The sequence below is a fragment of the Mixophyes fleayi genome, chromosome 12 (assembly GCF_038048845.1).
Source record: "Mixophyes fleayi isolate aMixFle1 chromosome 12, aMixFle1.hap1, whole genome shotgun sequence".
Taxonomy (NCBI): Eukaryota; Metazoa; Chordata; class Amphibia; order Anura; family Limnodynastidae; genus Mixophyes; species Mixophyes fleayi.
The window spans coordinates 20,927,863-20,948,326 of NC_134413.1; the positions used below are offsets into that span (position 1 = coordinate 20,927,863).

General features: G+C 39.2%; 1 protein-coding gene across 1 annotated transcript in view; it reads right to left on the minus strand.

Moving 5' to 3' along the window:
* Positions 1 to 3,658: 3,658 nt before the first annotated feature.
* The window catches only part of RHOJ (ras homolog family member J), a 69,637-nt gene continuing 52,831 nt past the window's right edge, over positions 3,659 to 20,464 (minus strand). The window contains exons 2-5 of the mRNA XM_075192900.1: positions 16,461 to 16,519; positions 9,794 to 9,958; positions 8,477 to 8,572; positions 3,659 to 4,170 (exon numbers count right to left, since the gene is read on the minus strand). Of these exons, the coding sequence (XP_075049001.1) occupies positions 4,024 to 4,170; positions 8,477 to 8,572; positions 9,794 to 9,958; positions 16,461 to 16,519 (467 nt within the window). The 3' untranslated portion in view covers positions 3,659 to 4,023. The remainder of the gene's footprint in view (positions 4,171 to 8,476; positions 8,573 to 9,793; positions 9,959 to 16,460; positions 16,520 to 20,464) is intronic.

The window sequence follows — 20,464 nt, forward strand, 5'->3', positions numbered from 1 at the left end:
AAGTGCATTAACAGCGTTTAGGTGCGAACGAGCCCTAAATATTAAAACCTTGTCAGAACCAGATGCTCATCCTATTTTTTGTTATGGTATGTGATTAAATAAAAACATTAAATTGGTTTTAAATTATTTTATTTTGTCTATAATTTCTGTGCTACCCCCGTGATGGGAATGTCAGTTTGGGTGTTACAGGTGAAAAACATTTACACCCATTACACCTTGTTCGGCTTGTAGCTGTCAGCACTGGGTACTTGTGACTGATGTGGGAGATGTGGACTATTACGTCACACAATGGGCAGAGGGCTGCTGCAGGTGTACCCTTCACATGATAAGCCCACCCTGGGGGAGCCTGGCTATTCTGTTGTGGCAATAAAATGGCACCTTTCTCATACAATATACAAACTTACAAACTGTACATTGTGATTATAAGAAACTGACATGTGTATCTGTGTCTGCTGACATATGTATTCGTGTCTACTGTCACGCGCATCCGTGTCTGCAGTCACGCGTATCTGAGTCTGTTGACATATGACTGCAGCAGGAGACACCATACAGCTCACTAAACTTTGCCTGGTCCATGAATGGTTTGGAGACTGTAAATGGAATTAAGACAAATTGTTCTTCAATTAAATGGAACCAGCACGGTGGCTCAGTGGTTAGCACTTCTGCCTTACAGCACTGGAGTCATGAGTTCGATTCCCGACCATGGCCTTATCTGTGTGGAGTTTATATGTTCTCCCCGTGTTTGCGTGGGTTTTCTCCGGGTGCTCCGGTTTCCTCCCACACTCCAAAAACATACTGGTAGGTTAATTGGCTGCTATCAAATTGACCCTAGTTTGTGTGTCTGTGTATTAGGGAATTTAGACTGTAAGCCCCAATCGGGCAGGGACTGATGTGAGTGTGTTCTCTGTACAGCGCTGCAGAATCAGTGGTGCTATATAAATAAATGGTGATGATGATGATGACGATACCCAGTTTCTATGTATTTTTATTTCCCCTGCTTTCAAGCTCTTTTCTATTTATGTAATTTCCCTTATTTTTAATGTTGAAGTGATGCACGAGTTGATACCCAGAAAATATTCTCAGCTGTAAGGGTTTGTTAACGTCCGACTGCTGGAGCGCTACCTAGTGGTCAGTTATAATATGCAGGCTTTTATGGTCTGTGAAAATAAATAGTGAACTGACAGCGCGTTTTACAAAACTGCTGTCTACTTGCTTCACAGGGATATTCGTCCAGCCCTGCCCAATAATATGTCCATTATTAGATGCGAGAAATAATGTTAGTAACCAAAGTTGTGTCTTTATGGAACCTCAGCATGATGGCAAGTTCAGTGACGTCCATGCATTGAAAGCTATGCTAGCAATACATATTTGGTTCTTGCTCTTAAAGCACCTTGTTACAAGTTGTTATGTTTAATTTATTTCAAAGTTTCACAGTGACAGTCTGTGCTGACTGGGGTCTGCCATATTCACCACTCTTATAATGGGCATAGGGAAACTGAGGGGGGTTTCCTAGTGCCTGGAAACCCCCCTCCAAGCCTGGGGTACTGTATAATTGAGGTGTCTGGACCCTGCCCCCGCTCCACACGTCTCTGCTTGAAAAGAGAGAGTTTCATGCATCTAACAGTAGTGCACGCAGCATTGCCCATGTATATTATGGGGATAGGGAGAGTTGGAGAGCAACCAAGCACTGTCTAAAATTATAGCTACGCCCCATGCATGCTGGCCACGCCCCCTGGTGGCGTGGTGTGGAAACCCCCATCTACAAATCCTGCGTTTGCCCCTGCTGGGTGTCTCTGAAAGTGGCAGGTATTATTTTGTTTATATTGAGACAATTTTGTGAGAAGAGTTGTTTTACACCGGCCAAATATCACCCGTGAAATGTGGAAAATGTTCACATCTAATTGCCCGATGAGATCAACATTTCGTGGAACAATTTACAAAATTTCACTCATCCTTCCTGCTGACTTGTCAATTTATTTATTGCTAGATGTCTGTGACTTGTTATGTATGATAGGCCACTGAAATATATAATGGCCAAATAACACCGTTCTAATTCCAGAGAATACAGGCTATGCCCTACAACATATGAAATACACAGCGATAATTTCCATACGCTATTAGAAATATACACATTTACATTCCGCTTTAAAAAAATGTAAACTTCATTATGGGTAAAATTATTTATTTGCAAACATTTCTTCCTCCAAGGACATAGAAATGTTCAATCCAGGTATTATAAATAGGTAATACTGCCACACCAGGCGCAGTTCACTGAAAGTGACACGTTATATGGAGGGTTTACTAAGATAACTACACATGGAAATTCTGATTTGTTCCTTTAAAAAAAATATATATCTTTTATGTTACAAGCCAAAGTGAGTCATGGATAAAACATACTTAAGGAGGCAGCCATTTTGTATGCTGAACCAATGTCCGTGAGAATTCAGGAACCCGTGGCATCAGTAAATAAGGTATGTAAGTGAATGTGGCATGATAAGAGTTTGACGTCATTTATTTAAGATGAAAAAGCAGGATATGTTTAATACCTGGGTATATCCACACACATACAATTATATCTGTCTACTTCTAACATTTCTCCTACCTGGCCAAATATATTTTTGACCATATTCCCCCCTGAATAGAGTATTATGTTGGAGAAAATTGGCAGCCATCTGTATATAATTCTGTGGCATTGTCAAAATGTTGTTAAAAGCGCAATCTGTGTGGTTTGTCTTTTCCCTGCAGAACTACAACGATTCAGTGGACAGCGCAGACCATTCACCACTCATGGTAATGGTAGGTCTCTCTACACTCTGATTGGTGAATGGCTGGAACTATCCACAAATCACAGTGCAGGATGCTGCCACATGGCCTGTACAGTGTGCTGAGAACCAGCGGACTGGGGGGAAAGTAATTTAACAGTGTACCTCAACGGTTCTCGGGTCTGATTTTTACACCAAAATAGATTAGGGAGGGGAGGGGCACTGATTTTTCTTATTATTATAGAGACTAGGGGGGAGGTTCTGCTAATCTGGGAACCCTAAAAGTCAACAGCCACCCCTAAGTCAGTAATGTAATGGTGAAAAGTCCACTATTAACCATACTTGCCTACATTTCAGATCCTTCAGGAGGGGAGATCTCACTGGCATGTCCTGGGGACGTGGCTAGATGAATCGTATCATTAGGACCCACCCTCCTCGAGTAAATGAATACATTTTCGGTCTATTGCAGCAGGGGGCGGGGCCAGGGTGACACAATCACTAAGTCCCGCCCCCCACCCTCTTCACTAAAGAAGTTGCAGGATGCCAGAGGCTGCCCTGCTATCCCCAGTGTCTGGGAGAACTGCCAGAGTTTCGGGAGTCTCCTGGACATCCCGGGAGAGTAGGCAACTATGTTATTAATTCTTATTTGTCCTAATTTTGTTATTGCATTTCTATGCATTTCATGTGAGAAAAGCATGAAAAAAAAGCACATAAATGGGATTGAGCCCTGACTTTTATAAATGCCAGTCATACGTCTTTCATTTTTGCTTTTTGAAACATCCAGATAGTTTTAAGAGTATTTAACTAAAATATATATATATATATAAACCGCTGTGTTGTCTCTTCGGGGAAGCAAATGGAATTGGCCATGAAACAGATACCATGCTGGAATGCTCTGAAAAGGATCTGGTATGATTTTAATAGTGTTATAAACAAAATGCAAAATTTGTTTTCTAGTTAATAAAGTATCATACATACTTAGAATGTCCATTGGAAAAAAAGGCACATATTGTTTATAGACAACATTCATAGAAAAACATCACAGTATGAGGGGAAGAAGTTTAATACAGCGAGTTATATGTTATATCATGGAGGGGTCACAGATGAAAGTCTCTGCTCACAACAAAGGGATTCTCACTGGTCATATCCTCCATATTCTTTTGTTCATGAAGGGACATATCCACTTTCCATCCGTAGTTGTTTTCCTGACGCGTTTTCCCCATCTCTGTACAGTAGCACCATTCGTTTTGTGGGAATGATCTCAGACAATTGTACAAGAGTTACGACACTTCCCGCAACCCTTCTTCTTTTTCTTTGGGTGGAAAACTGTCAGGATAGCTTCATCAAACACATTCTTGAGGCCTTTCTGAGTCAGGGCTGAACACTCTAAGTAGCACTGTGCTCCGATCTGAGAAACACAAAGAACAAGCATGAACTGACCTCATCATCATCATCATCATCATCATCAATCACAGATCATTATTATGTTCTGCTAATCCACCCTCGGGGACAAAACAGGTCCAAGCGTTGTGTCATTTACACCAGGGGGTAAATGTATCAAGCTGAGCGTTTTCCGGCGGGTTTGAAAAGTGGAGATGTTGCCTATAGCAACCAATGAGATTCTAACTGTCATTTTGTAGAATGTACTAAATAAATGATAGCTAGAATCTGATTGGTTTTTCAAAGTTGCCGGAAAACTCTCAGCTTGATACATTTACCCCCAGGTTTGTGGTCCTGAATTATTTAAAATGAACTTATATTTATTGGTGAGTTAGAAACATACTTGTCCATTCAGTGAATTAAACAATTAGTCAGTATTTAAGATGAATACAAAATTAAACATGAACATTATAAAAACTAATATAAAGATTTTCCTGTTGTTCTATAAATTATTATTACATTTTTTAAACAAAATCTAGAGGATGAGAGGAGCAAATGGAACCAAAAAAAGAGACCGAAAACCAGTATTGATGAGGACAACAAGAGGCACCTTTGGAAGGGATAAGAGTTAGCGTAAGTGGAGAGGTCTGAGCTAATTCAATTTTCTTTTTATAGTGGAATAGGGCAACTCGGTGACTCAGTGGTTAGCACTTCTGCCTCACAGCACTGGGGTCATGAATTCAATTCCCAACAATGGCCTTATCTGTGAGGAGTTTGTATGTTCTCCCCATGTTTACGTGGGTTTCCTCCGGGTGCTCCAGTTTCCTCCCACACTGCAAAAACATACTGGTAGGTTAATTGGCTGCTATTAAATTGACCTTAGTCTCTCTAGGTCTGTGTGCATGTTATGGAGTTTAGACTGCAAGCTCCAATGGGGCAGGGACTGATGTGAGTGAGTTCTCTGTACAGCGCTACAGAATTAGTGGCGCTATATAAATAGCTGATGATGACGAATTATGTTTTACCCAGACCTTTCTGACCTAATTTGTTGGATAGCAATGCATTATGTTTGTCCATCTCATGAATGTGATTATGATTTTATAGTTCTTTAGAGAAGCATGTAAAGGGAGAGTCAAGTTACCAGACTTGTGGGATTACAGGATTCTGAAAGAAATTGATAACCGTCAAGGTGCACTAAACTGCATAAGAGTCTGTCTGTCTCTGTCTCTCTCTCTATCTATCTCTGTGTGTGTGTGTGTGTGTGTTAGGGAATTTAGACTGTAAGCCCCAATGGGGCAGGGACTGATGTGAGTGAGTTCTCTGTACAGCGCTGCGGAATTAGTGGCGCTATATAAATAAATGGTGATGATGATGATAAGAGTGGGTGAGATGAAAGATGCTTTTCCACAAGTGTTTTATTTTAGTCCAGCTCGATAAGATCGAATCAAAGCGTCAAAATAGTTACAGTTTCTCCAACACAGTTTAGAGGCAAAGGGGTACAAGAATCTTTGATGCTACTAAATATAAATACCATTTAGAAATACATTTAAGACATATATTCACATAGTTTAAACAAGGCATATTATGTTTCTGCAACTGTCCAGCCATTGTAAGGTAGATAATTCAATATTTAGTTCTAGTGCCCCCTGCTCTGTGTGTCCCACCTTTGTGATTTGTGTAGTTTGTACAAAGATTTAATAAATAATAAAGATTTATTTGCTGACACTATCATAATCAAATAGGTGTTTTTGAAAGAATGTTAAAAACTGAATAGTTAGAAGGGGAAATAATGTTACGTCTTACCTGTAAATATTTTTAGAAAACCTGATATGAACTATTATATATTAACTGAAAGTCTATGATAGACTATAATCTACCCTATGAATAAATTACATAGCTTGTGAACCCCAAGAGAGATCTTGAATTTCAACTGAACCGTAGCAGACGGGGAACAATGGTGGTGAAAAGTAGAGTTATATTCATCAGGCTACAATGTGACTTTAAGTTTTGGTCTTTTTATGTCCAGATAAAAATCTTTTGAGCCACACTAAAAATGTAGTTAGCGATAGGATATGAAATGAATAAGTATAAAAAACAAGGGTAGGATCATCCTCTTGAAACAGTTGCAACCACCAAGTATTGAGATTTCAAGGTGAGACATTTTGGCTGGGGTCTAAGGGCCTGAGTCATTAAGGAAAGTGAGGCAAAAAAAAGGAGTAAATGTTCTCTGGGTTAAAACCATATTACAATACAAGGGGTGCAAATTAGTTTATTGTTTTGTACATAAGTTAAATACTGGCTGTTTTTTCATCTGCACACAAATACTCGATAGCTCTATTTTTACACTGAAATTCAAAGTTGATCTAGGACAAGCCCTACCCCAACTATAAATCTGTCCTCACATTTTACATTCACCTCCCCCTCCAATGGAACATGGTTTTGCCCAGGTGCAGAGTTACTCCTTTTTTATGCTTTGCTCTCCTTAATGACTCAGGCCCTTAGTGTTTAGGATATAGGATTATATGTTGAAGATATGTCTGGTGGTGTTATCTGGGGCTTGTCTTCCAGGTATGAAGCCTTATTGGTTTGATTGATTGATATTCAGAGAAGAGAATTTGATCAATTAGCGAAATGGGATGTATCAACCTTTAAATTAAGTAAGACTTAGTTGAAAATTGCAATTCCAGCTTCTAGCGTTTCTTTTGGGAATTCAGTTGAAGAAAAAGAAAGGCAATTAAAACATTTTATTTATATTATTTTATTTATTTTATTGTTGGCTTAGAATATGTTTGAAATACTTATTGTAAAGATTTATAAATGTATGTTTTAAACTCCCAATAGCTCATAGTATGTCCAGTTTAGTCCACACAGAATTTAAAGAAGTATCTTCTATGGAAATTGATGGACGATCAGTATATTTTAAGAAATCACTTATTCGAAGTTCAATTGGCACTTTAGTTAGTTGATTACCTTTAAAGTTATATCAGTGGGAATAGAACATATCTACTATATAAATGCCTAGTGGCGTGTGTGAAAAAAAAAAAACAAGCTGCAGCGCCACCTGCTGGGCAGAGTTATACACTGACCTATATATTTCTTGAAGGAGAAGTGACAGTTGGGAGTGGTTGGTGGTTGCCGGGGGTGACAGTGGGGAGTTTTTAACACCTTAAGTAGCTTGATGAAGGATGTGGCGATGAAGATGAAGGATGAGGTGATGGAGAAAAATGATGAGGTGGTGACATGTGGACAAAACCACGTTAAAAAAGGGCGCTTGCGTCGGGAAGTAACGCTCTTCCCCTGAGGAGGCCTGGGCTAGGCCCAAATGCATGACAAGACCTTTTTAACACCTTAAGTAGCTTGATTTGACTAGAATGCATGAGTATCATGCACGGGTTAACTTGTCTGCTATATGATTTGTTTATGTGATCTAGAAGGAAGGGAAAGTTGTGATTGATTCTCCCATGTTTCTGTTTGTTAGCTAAAAGTTTATCAGCTTTGTTACATTTTCAGATAAAATTTCATATGATTGCATTGCTAACTTGAGGTGAAACAGAGACAACTAAGTTAATTACAGAATGAAGTTAGGATGTTTTTTTTTTTGCAAGTTTTGTGATTGTTTGTTTATTAACTTACATTGTGTGAATTTTAGATTGTAGTTCACTGAGTTTTTTTTCAAGCTCTGTTATTTAAGGCACGAGGCCAAATATATAAAACAGCCCAATAAAACAGCTTTACGAGTGCACCAAATGGCAGCTATATTTATATCAGAGATGTTATTTGTTTAAATGAAATTCTGTAAAAGTTGATGTTATTTTTTATTGCATCTAGAGGTTGTAATTCTGTTGATTCCAATTATGAGGGGAGAATAGTTTAGAAGAAAGACATTGAACTGATACCGGGGTAGACCAGATCAGACCAGGAAATATCATGAATGTTTGATGATAAAACATTTGGTTCTGGAAACCATGTATCAGCGATAATGAAGTCTATTCTGGGGTACGAAGTGTGTGCTAAGGAAATATATGTATAATCCCTGTCGGTTGGGTGATGTATTCTCCGGACATCATGAAGGTCAAATTTATTTAACAAGTTAGATAATGGAATAGCTAATGGGCAGGCTTAGTAAGTTATTTGCTTGGTTGAGATTTAAGATTTGTATAGAGAAGCATTAAGTACTCTTAAACCCTAAAATGATAACGTTGCACTCTTTGGTTTGTTTGACTAAGTTAATTCTGAAAATATATGTTACATATATGTTACATTTAATTTATAGCTGTCAGTCTTGCTATTTTAATTCCACATAAACTCGGACATACCCTACACCAAAAACCTACCATCTTTGCCAGTTTCTTTCCTTGTTCATAGGTAATTGGTTTATCTTTCATATGAAGAAGTCGAGCCAATGTTTTAGGGTCATCTCTCAGATCAATCTAGTTAGAGAAAAGAAAGAAAATAATGAACAAAACCACACAATTATTTTCATAATACAGACAATCATTGCTAAAAAAAATTCTCAGCAGTATTTTTATTCTTAAAGCAATCTTATCACTGAATGGCACGCACTCATGTGCAGGAAAACGATCACTTGGTTATATTATATCATGTCAGGAGGGAGGAGCAGACTTGTGGCGGGAAAGGCACTGTGTGGATTGGTTGATGGGTACACTGGGGTGGGGCTGGTAATGTCACACCTATAAGTCATCCCATCAGGAAACTGTCCTAAAGATGTGTGTTAAGGCACAAAGTCTTCTGAATACATAGGAAGTCTTTATTGCAGTCACATCAGATGTGGACACTTCTCAAGCAGAAAGACAACTTTCAGCTGAATTCTGAAGAGAACAGAATTGGACCCACTTATTTCCCTCACTAAAATATAAGTATATTGTATTGCTTAATCGATACAATATTAACCATAAAAAGTTGATATTGTGTCAGTCAGGTTGGCTTCCACTTCATGTCGGAGCAATTTCATCTATCTGTAATGGAGTGAGGTAATTAAATCAAATGTAACTGAAAATTTCAATTTTGTGTACGGTTATCCTTTAAATGATCACATTTCTAAATGGTCTTTTGGATTAGAATTCCTTATGACCTTTTTATTGTTATTTTTATTTATTTTTGCCATTATGCACTTTCCCATCCAGGCCCACAATCCTGCAAACGAAGGATCGTGCAAAGAGACATTTCCCAAAAGTGGAAAGCGGGCAGGCTGAATTGATGGATTAATTTTCACAGTCATGTGCCACCGATAATTGTTACCACCGCACAACAGTTTCTACGTGTGATCGTACATTAACTCATTTATCTTCACTGGAAGAAATTACTTCGGTGAGCCACAAGATCGGTCTGGAGTATGTGGCGTAATAGCCGCTTCTAACAAGATAGGTGCTTGTTAAATGCAATTTTATCAAAGGATAAAGAGTGTGGAGCTTCAGAAACAAGTCTGGGGCCATCCAACATTCCTCTGAGAGCCACTAACAGCCTTCACCTAATGGACATCTATGATCAACAATACTGCACTGTATTGAGAACAGTCGAAAGACAATATTGTGTTTTTTCTCCAGGAAACGCGTACTTTGTATTGGTGAATGGCACTAACTACCACTTTTAGCAATAGATGGTAAATGATGCAATGTAGTCAGTCTTTGTACCTGTGTTCCTATTAGGACATACGGTACGTTTGGCATACGAGCCCTGAGTTCTGAAACCCATTCCTCCTGGACATTGTGGTAAGAAGCCGGATTGACAACTGAGAAACAAATCAGGAACACGTCTGTGTTGGGGTAGGAGAGAGGTCTGAGTTGATCATAGTCTTCCTGTAGAGAAAAGCAAAAAGCATTTAGATACATTATCATCTAATGATTGCAGCATAGCAGCAGCTAACAACCTCAATATTATCATTTAATGTCACAAAAATGAGATATGCAGATCAAACTACGTTGGGACATGATTTAGCATCTTTTCAGATTATGTACCATAAATCGTCAAATTTACTTATGTTACCAATAATAGAGCTCAGGACTGGAGTTACATGTGACTGACAAGCCAGCAGGCATGTTTGCCAGGTACAGCTGTGTGCTGATTGGTTAGTCAAGTCAGCTATGTGGACCCTTGCAATAACTATTATTGCTTTAGGATTGTTAGATCAATGATCATAAGCTAATGGCCAAACAGCTGATGCCGTGGGTCAAAAAGCTCCAATAGCAAACCATAGCATGTCGCTTATTCCATTTCATACTGGCATTGACATCACTGGCCATGGTCCTGATCTGTACATAGCATTTTTGCGAGCCAGTCACTCCATCTGAGACTTGTGTACTGCTCCTAACTAAGGGGCGAGGGAAGACATAAAGAAGCATTTGTAAAGATGTCATCCAGAAATGTAGGAAAGAAACAGATGGCAAGCTGGGCAGAGTCAGTTGCTTCAATTATATTATAGTTCTGTAATACATGTTATAATAATGGAGTTACATTATTTTAAAGGAAAATTCCATACAATTGCAATCCCCCTGTCTCAACCACACTTATAATTAGTAAAGTGATGGGAGTCCAATGCCTGGGTACTCCCAAAAAGCTACTTAACCTACTAATACCTGCACTCCTGGCTTCTCCAAGACTCAGGGGAAGGCTGGGCTGGTCTCATAGTGGGCTTCCTTGGGGCGGGTCACTGGACCACCTGCATTTTTTGCCTTTAAAATAGGCTGCTCAGTTGAGTCTTGCCCCCCGGGCTATCATTTGCCAGCCTTCCCCTGCCAAGACTATAGCCCAGAAAGGTTTTAGTATGGAAGCTTTCTGGTGCAGGAGTACTGGTAGATTGAGGAAAAATAGTTTTGGTTTGGATAAGTTCCACATGTTGCCATTTTTCATACTTTTTAAACTCAATAAAAGGTTCCCGTTCTCCAGCAGTTTTACAGCAGGTCAATTATTACTTACACAATACCAGTAGGTGGCAGCAAATACATGAGGGAAAAAAAGTGTCGTACTAAAATAAAGCATTAAAGCAAAAGTGATATCCAACATTTCACCTTATTCCCTGCTTACAATATTCTGATTAGAAATGTAAAATATTTAATGATGTGTATCTAATATGTACTTAGTATAGATTTGCCAAGTGACTCCTCTGTACACCATATATTGTTCAAATGACTTATTGAATCCATTGATTAGAAAACAAGTGCAATATCTTAACTCTCCTCTCAACGTAGAGCCTATCACACCTTGCCCTGAGATTAGAAAAGCATTTATCACATGGTACAGAACTCTCTATTTCTGGGGAAAAAATGACAAGAGTACTGTCCTCTATAGATTCTGGACAACTGGCTAATTGGTGCGTGTTACATTCACTTCTCTCTCCAGGGGCACTAATCCCAGATTGATTATATGCTATTCTTTATGTACATTACATTATGCGATCATGCTTTCTGTCACATCACAATATACAAACATTTATTCATTTATTCCTATGAATAGAAAACACATTCTAGTTTTAAAAACTAATACTGGTTGATGTTACATATACTTTAAAAGATAACCTAGGGCCTGATTCATTAAGGATCTTAACTTGAGAAACTTCTTATTTCAGTCTCCTGGACAAAACCATGTTACAATGCAAGGGGTGCAAATTAGTATTCTGTTTTGCACATAAATTAAATAATGCCTTTTTTTTTTTATGTAGCACACAAATACTTGATAGCTTATTTGTAAACTGAAATTTAAAGTTGATATTTGTGTGCTACATGAAAAAAACAGGCAGTATTTAATTTATGTGCAAAAGAGAATACTAATTTGCACCCCTTGCATTGTAACATGGTTTTGTCCCGAAGACTGAAATAAGAAGTTTCTCAAGTTAAGATCCTTAATGAATCAGGCCCCTTATGTCTTACTTTAATATTAATCAAACTAGAGATACTAATGTGGGCTGGCTTTGGTCAGCACACAAGTTGTTTACTGTTTTTAGATTTATTTCAATAGTAAATAACATTGTATTTGTTCTTAGGGGGCAGAGACTAAGCTCAGTTTGGAAAAAAAAATGAAGAAAAAAAGTGTTCTCTGTGTAGTACAGAAATGTATATGTGCCTCATTGTGTGTATCATTATCATCAGCTATTTATATAGCGCCACTAATTCCGCAGTGCTGCACAGAGAACTCACTCATATCAGTCCCTGCCCCATTGGAGCTTATAGTCTAAATTCCCTAACATACACAGACACACACACACATACACACGCTAGCAGCCAATTAACCCACCAGTATGTTTTTGGAGTGTGGGTGGAAACCAGAGCACCAGGAGGAAACCCACGCAAACACAGGGAGAACATACAAACTCCACACAGATAAGGCTGTGGTTGGGATTCGAACTTATGACCCCAGCGCTGTGAGGCAGAGGTGCTAACCACTAAGCCACCATGCTGCCCTACATGTATCTAAGCTATCTTATTATAATGTATAATAAAACTTGGTAAATAAAATTAATGTTCAACAGTTGACCTGATCTATAACAGGGAGACCAATCTACCTATTAAATATAGATGTCGTAATGGGCACCATCAGTAGGTCAGCTGCTACAGAGAGGCTATTTGTGGCCTTGACCTTTAGCCGCTCCCTTACCTATATAATTTAATGTGTTGAGCGGTACTCTGTAGCTCAGTCTTGTACTAATAGCTATAGGCGCTGATCACTATGATTACACCTAGACACCAACTAAAAGGGTCATGGTGGCCAAGTCATAGACAAATGGACAAAAGTGATACAAAAACAGCAGGTGAAATCAGTCATAACATACTAAGGACAGGTCGGGCATCACAAAACGATGGTCAAAAACAAAGCAAAGGGCTGTATTCGTAATTCAAAAAGACAACAGGACAGGACGAGAAACCTATACTGGGCGACTAAATAATGCCAGGCTTGGACTTATAAAGGTGCTGTCACTTTAAGGTGCTAAGATGATGACAAACTATTAAGATGAGAAACAATAATAGAAAGTTCATGGGTGGATTGGTCCAATTATCATCAGGTGGGTTTCTCCCTTAGGTTAGGTACACACTGGAGCGTTTTCATCCAATAATCAGGCAAATCAGCTGACATACAACCATTCGGTCGGAAGTCGGGTTAGTGTGTATAGTGACACGATGGTCGAAAGTTGTTCTAAAGTGTCGATTGTTGGATCATTTGGTTGGTCGTACTGTTTGATATTTTCCGACCAATCATGTAGTGTGTATGCACTCATGCTCACAATCCCCATAGAGATTACAGAATTGTGTTCTTTTCAGCCGATGCTAGCGATGAATGTCCTGGTGAATTAATGTATAAAGTGCTGTAGAAGGAATAATTCATTTGTTTGTTCTGAGACAGAATGTTTCGTTTGAGAGTCAGAGAAGCTAACGAAATTCTTTAGGACATGTGGATAGCTATAAAAAGGTGGTTTTAATCAGTGTGACAATAATGAATGAATGAATATTGTGCTGTCATTCACTGAAGACTAGAGGACCAGATGAAGAGCACAGATCTGAAGGTAAATCGTGTCGGTGTGTATGGATGAATCGTCAGACTGATCGGACCTTCAGTTGTAGGTACAATCGTTTGAGATAACAAGTCGGTCGGAAAATTCTTCAGTGTGTACCCAGCCTAACTTGAGTCCTAACAACTGCTGGGAGACTACTGGGTTTTCCGCTCCCTCTCCCTCTCTGTAAAAGGTTATTCCTAATATTACCGTTCAAGCTTCATCCCTCTATAACTGCTTAACCTTTAAAAATGAATTGGTTTGTTAGTGCCCACAGTAAAGATGATGGTATTAGCTAGCAGTACCGGCCCCAGGTCTACCAGAAATACCAGTGCCTCTCCAAATGGTCATTGAAATAATACAATGTCATAGAGTCCATATAAGTCATCATTATGGAGAGATCTTGATAAATAGACCCCTTCAAATAAAACATATCTAAAACAAAAATCCTTTATATGTGAAGTATTTGTCTGACATTCCACACAGGTAGATGCTGTACCACCGAATCAGGAAATTTCACTGATCTATAATTAAATTTTTTGTTTTTCCATATATGAATAAATCATAGCCCAAGATGGTCTGAACTTCCAAATAAGACTTATAATAAACATTGCCCACATAACTCTGATTTTACACAACAGAACAAATCCCCCACATAACAACAATACATGTAAAATTATACACAATAACTGACACCTCTCTAAAAAACAATGCAGATAATGAAAACTTTAAGATAATAAACTGAACTGAGGTAGGAGACCGTCTGTTAACCTGTTCTGTGAAGAACTGCCTAGTAAGCAAGTAATGAGTCCGATGTGTAGCGCGTCTATTTTTCTATTATTACAGTGTCCCACAAAGTGTACAAGGTTATTGATGTAACTGATTCAGGCTGGATTAAATAGACCTTCTTCCTGAGACTAATTATACTTAGACCCTGGCGCCAATGATCCCACGGTATGAGGTATTGCTGCCTAAACATTTTACCATGGGCACTTTACTGTATGGGGAGGGAGAAACGTCAGCCCCCAGGAATCATCTTTAACATATTCAGCAACTTGAAAGTACAGTTAGTTCAAAGCTTTTCACGTATCCTACTGACATGTGCTGCATAGATCCTGCTGTCCTAAAAGGCACAAGTATGTTTGTATCAAAGTAATTCCTTAAAGTGAAACAAAACTATAAAAGTATTTTAGTGTGTTTGGGCACGTCTATGAAAATGGTACATTTCATTCAAGCTCTAAGTTAAAAGAAATTACAACATTTTCTGCATGTACAAACGTTACATATTTCTGCACATTTTAATGCACAATTACTATTTATTTGCTGAATTTAACAGATTGCAAAAAAAATAAATAAAACTGTGAAAGTTGATTAAAACTTATTTTTAAGGCATCAACACTTGATCCTCCCAGGATGTTGTACCTACACTCACTAGCCATGGGCTCCTCTAAGCATTTCACTAAGGCTTGAGAATAATGATTATTGGCTGTTACAAAGCAGGAAAGGCTATAACAAGATATATAAACACTTTAAGCTTTGGGTTTCCACAGTCATAAACATCATTATGAAATGGAAGTTATGGGGAACTGGGGAAGTCAGTGGATGAACTACCATTACTGTAAGGGGTGCTGCCGCTGTGTTCTTCTGATGCAGTTCCAGTCCTAGCTGCCAGTTGGTGCTTCTCTGTGCATACTTCCGACCTGTTAAGAAATAAGATCTCTCCTGTTTGTCTGATCTGTCCTCTGTGCATTACTGCTGCAACCATGTGTAGGATCAATCCTGCAGTTCACTGATTCAGCTAATTGCTAGATAAATAGCAGCAAGCTTCTTTTCAGCTCCCAGTCTGACAGCAGCTGTGCTGTTACACACCACACCCATGCAGCTAATCGTCCTGCAGTTTCTGATTGGTACTGCTGACTTTATAAACCTCTTCCTGGCAGCATACCAATGCTGGTGATAGTTCAGCTTGACCTAGTGTGTCTTGTATCCCGGCCTGTTCTGTTATCAGTGTTTGACCCAGTTAGTTTAAAGGATTCTGCTGTCTCTTTCCACTTCTGACCCTAGGATTGTTAATCGGATCTCCATATATATCTCTACCTGCCTGACCTCTGGTTGCAGCCGCTTGCATGGGAAATATTGTCCAGGTGGAAGAATGAATCAATCCAACTAAATATCAACAAATGCTAGAAGTTAAAGTCCCAGAATCCATAAAGAAATTTGAAGCTGAAAAAAAGTTATTAATAGGTGTTGCAACTCTCAAACTTTTGCACATGCCACATTCCTGGTTTCCAATATATTAAATTCAGGAAATAAATAATGATTGTGCATTACAATGTGCAGAAATATATCATGTTTAAGTTTGTAACCTTCAGGGGTTCTGGTAATTTCACATTCAGTGAAACATGAAATACTTTTGCATACGACTGTACATAGGAAAATTGGCAGTGGACATGGGAAGAGTGATGATGACTTCTAGTAGTAGAAGTGTACAGACACTGTATATACAATGTTTATGGCTGTATGGTTGTTTACTGGTCCTCACTAGACCATACCAGCAGTGATATAGCAGATTTAAACAGAACAGGTCAGAGGACAAAATTGTCATAATCCTAATTATCACTCGGCAGCAGTGGGCCTTTAAATCATTATGGTTTGGATACCTCTGCACACGTTCCCATGATAACTTGTTACTGTACACATGTGTTGCTTAATTGTGCTAATGCTTCCAATCAAAAGTTGCCAGTTCTCTCGTTTTTATATGTGAAAACATTTTGCCTTTTACAATTGCTTGAAGGACATTTAAAAGATGCAACAAATACCTGTCCCGCTGTGTCATAAAGTCCCAAGAGATATTGCTTCCCTCCAACAGACACCGTCACTGAAAAACAATACAAGAACATTTGCTGCTGTTAGCCAGTGGGGTAATTCTTATCCGTCAGCATTTCAGGCTTCTAACAATCTTTTAGCCTCAACTTCATTTCCTGTAACAGTGTTTTTTAGAAGCTGACAGATATCATGCTTAATCAGAGACTGCAAAGGCCACTCTTAAAACAGATGGTCCTAGTCAATCTCTTGAATGACTGGAATAGATATCTCACGCAGGCTGCCTCTGATTAGTGATTTAGTACACTCCAAAGACGCTGTGGTTGATTTGTACAGATTAAGAATAAACCTCAATACACATTAGTTAGCATAAATACATTCACACTACTCCAAATCACTAAACCGTTTGAGGTACAAATAGATTTTCAAGGTTTTTTGGACTATGAAAATACAGCTTTGAAAAATTGCATAACATATTATTGTCTTTAATTTGTAAAGCAGCATCATATTACTCAGTGCTGTCAATCAAGGGGAACACGCAGAGGACGGAACTAGTGAGCTGTGGGCTCCAGTGCGCGGAGGAGGGAACTTTTCTGACACCTCCTGGTGAAAACCCAAAAAGTCAGAAGGATCGCGAGGCCCCGCTTTCATGGTCTGCATTCATACTGAACATCAAGATCAAACATCCCCCAAATTGTCCAGTTTCAAATGAGCTTTAAAAACACACCTTTTTCTAAAAGCCTTCCAATTTACCACTTAACTACCTACCTTATCTTCTGCCTCCGCCTTCTTCCCCCTTCCCTGATTCAGCCTCCGTTCCCCCCTTCTCTTCCCCTCAGCCTTGTGTCTCTCTGTCTGTCTTCCCCTCCCCTTAGATTGTACGCTCCTTTGAGCAGGGCCATCTCTCTTCCAGTTTCCACCACTTCTAACTCTGCTCTCCAGCTACCTAGCCCTCCTCCTTGAGGACCTTCTGCCCTCCGAAACCTCTCGCTTTTCTCTACACCCCTCTGTGGCTCTTCCTGTCATCCGCACCCTCCCTCTTGGGCTTAGGCTTCCAGCGTTTGCGGATCTTCCCTCTCTCCAAGCCCCCCTGCCCCTCTCTCTAGCTGTGCTTTGAGCTTCCTGAGTTACTGTGCTTATTGTTAATTGTACTGTGCTGTCTCACCTTGTACTGTGATATTGTTTGTTCCTGTACTGCGCTAGGGACACTTTGTGGCGCCCTACAAGTAAAAATTATTAATAATAATAATAATAATAATAATAATCAAGCGAGCTTTTGCTCTTCTACTCCACGGGAGGTTTCTGTCCTCCGTGAGCTCGCCTTAGGAAACCTGCATTACGTTTGACATGTGTACATCGACCCTCTGCATCCATGGGCCCCGGTGCACGGCACCTGCCATACCAATGGTAGTTCCGCTACTGGGAACACGATAACACAGTGACATGAAACAGAAGGACCCTACCCCAGATAATACATTTTTATTCTCTATCACTGATATAGCAGTGAGTATTGAGCACAAAGGCTACTAGCCTACTGCTCCCAACCAGCATGGGAAGAATTATTTGATGGGTCTGCAGACCCAAGTTTCTGTGTAGCTCTATCGCCTTCATTATTTGCTACACTGTGATAACATGCTAGAATGGAACAAAGCATTGTAATATGCTAACACATAACTCCTTACAGTGTAACAGGGAGTCTCCTGGAAATATTCCAGGAAATGGAGATCTGCAGATCCGGCAAATTGTTTCAATGCAGGATGGGAGCTGGATGCTGAGCAGAGTGCAGCATCTGAGCAATAAACCTGGGAGAAGTCGTGACAAGGAAGTAAAGCTACCAACACATGTAAGGGTTTAACTTACAATGTGATCACATTTGATAAATTACACATAGTATGTGGCATACGACTGAATACAATGAGATGTGACCCAAAGGGCTGTTCAAAAAGATAAAACTTGGATGATCACTGATGGTCCATCTGATTTGCTGAAGCGTGTTGGCGGATTGAAGGGTCATAAACAAGCAATTTTCTAGGCATTCACAAAGTAAAAAAATAAATAAATTGCTGATACGGATATCAGATTAACATACAAAATAACCCTCAACTGAACTACACTGCTAGTAATCCCAAAGCAGAACTAATCTGGAAATGTTGTGAACTATGAATGCTCTCTGTAACAAATTTGAATTTAATTGATTCTGAAATGACAACCCATTTCCACTAGTGCATGACGACAGCAATACAGGAATAACAGCAAACAAACAAAAAACACAAAACACAGGGGCAGCACGGTGGCTTAGTGGTTAGCACCTCTGCCTCACAGCACTGGGGTCGTACGCTCAATTCCTGACCATGGCCTTATCTGTGTGGAGTTTGTATGTTCTCCCCGTGTTTGCGTGGGTTTCCTCCCACACTCCAAAAACATACTAGTATGTAAATTGGCTGCTATCAAATTGACCCTAATGTGTGTGTATGTTACAGAGTATAGACTGTAAGCTTTATGGGGCAGGCACTAATGTGAGTACTCTGTACATCGCTGCGGAATTAGCGGTGCTATATAAATTGCTGATGTTGAAAAGGCGTAGACAAACCCTGAAATAACACGGATTGTTAGAGGGCCTGTGTGCAAGATAAGTTAAACTTAAATGAGTAAAGTTTTTAATCTTTTGGTACTATACCGACGCCACTGTATTCCAGCGCCTCACCGCTGCTTCCGCTTAAACAGCTGTTTTCAAATCTTGCATTGCCTGGCTGAAGTATTGTCTTATTCACTGATTTGAGCAAGCGGGAGATTTGAAAACCAGTTTAAGTGGAAGACGGGGAGCTGGTGAGCTACAGTGCGGTCCAAATAGTGCTTTATTCCAACAATAAAGCATTTTTGTTGCTTCTGCTCTGGTAATGCTATCTGAAGATAGTATAACTATAAAATGGTGTACCAGCTAGATGCTGGATAAATTCGTTCCCCCAATGCGTAATTATTGTCAGCAGTAACCCCATTAATATATAAGGCAAAGTAAAAATAACCCCTTTGCTGGTAAAAACACCAGTTTTCTTCAGGGGAGGGTGTTTTGTGCCCTTTGATAAATCAGTCCCTGAGTTCAATGCCTAAAATGTCAATTTAAGGATGGGCTGCTACTCGTGGGGCCATGCTGTGTATTTACCCTTGACTAACATTTGTCAACCACTCCTTGTCATTGAGGTTGTACTACTGGTATGGGAATTTGTTTTTAAAGTTTTTAAGTTCTCTACTTTTTTTTTGCTATTTTTATATTATATTTATAGCATTGTTAGATGTCTTTGTAGTTACAGCTATCCTGTAGAGCAGGACTTTGCCAAGTTTTTTCAATTATCTACTTAAATAACTGTCAGACTTTTTATTACAGCTGTGAACAATAAGCGCACATCTCCGGTGAAATGTATACTATAAAAGGATAGTATTTGTATGAGCTTACAACTTGAAACAAGCTTCCTGCCAAAGAAAATGACTGAAGCACGCTGTATGTTAAACTGAAGCTAAAAAATGCCAGTACAAAAAGCAGCAGAGGAATCAAAACATTTATTAGACTTCATGAAATACCCGAATATTAGTTTCTTGTGACAATGGACAAGTCACTAAAGGCCTTTTCCAAAGTGGCAAAAATACAGATTGTGCCACATTTTACCAATTTCAATGGCAAAACGCATGGCTTGGTGCATTAAGATACACTGCATCCAGACACAGTATTAATGGAAAAAAACATTTAAATTATCTTTGCGTGTGGAGGATGCCCATTTAGAGGTCTATCTATCAATAGCAGAAAAACCCTAGATTTAAGGATTTTCTCCTATTTGCTAAAGCCCCCTCGCCGCGACTATCGCGCGTGAAATCCTTTCCCAGGAGCCTCCTAATTAACAAGTACTGCCGCTGTCCTCCGATTGTTAACGGCATCTTTCATTATTAAAATAAAGCAATTTTCTTTCTTTTAAATAAAGTTTTCTTTTTTTAATTTTTTTTTTAGTAT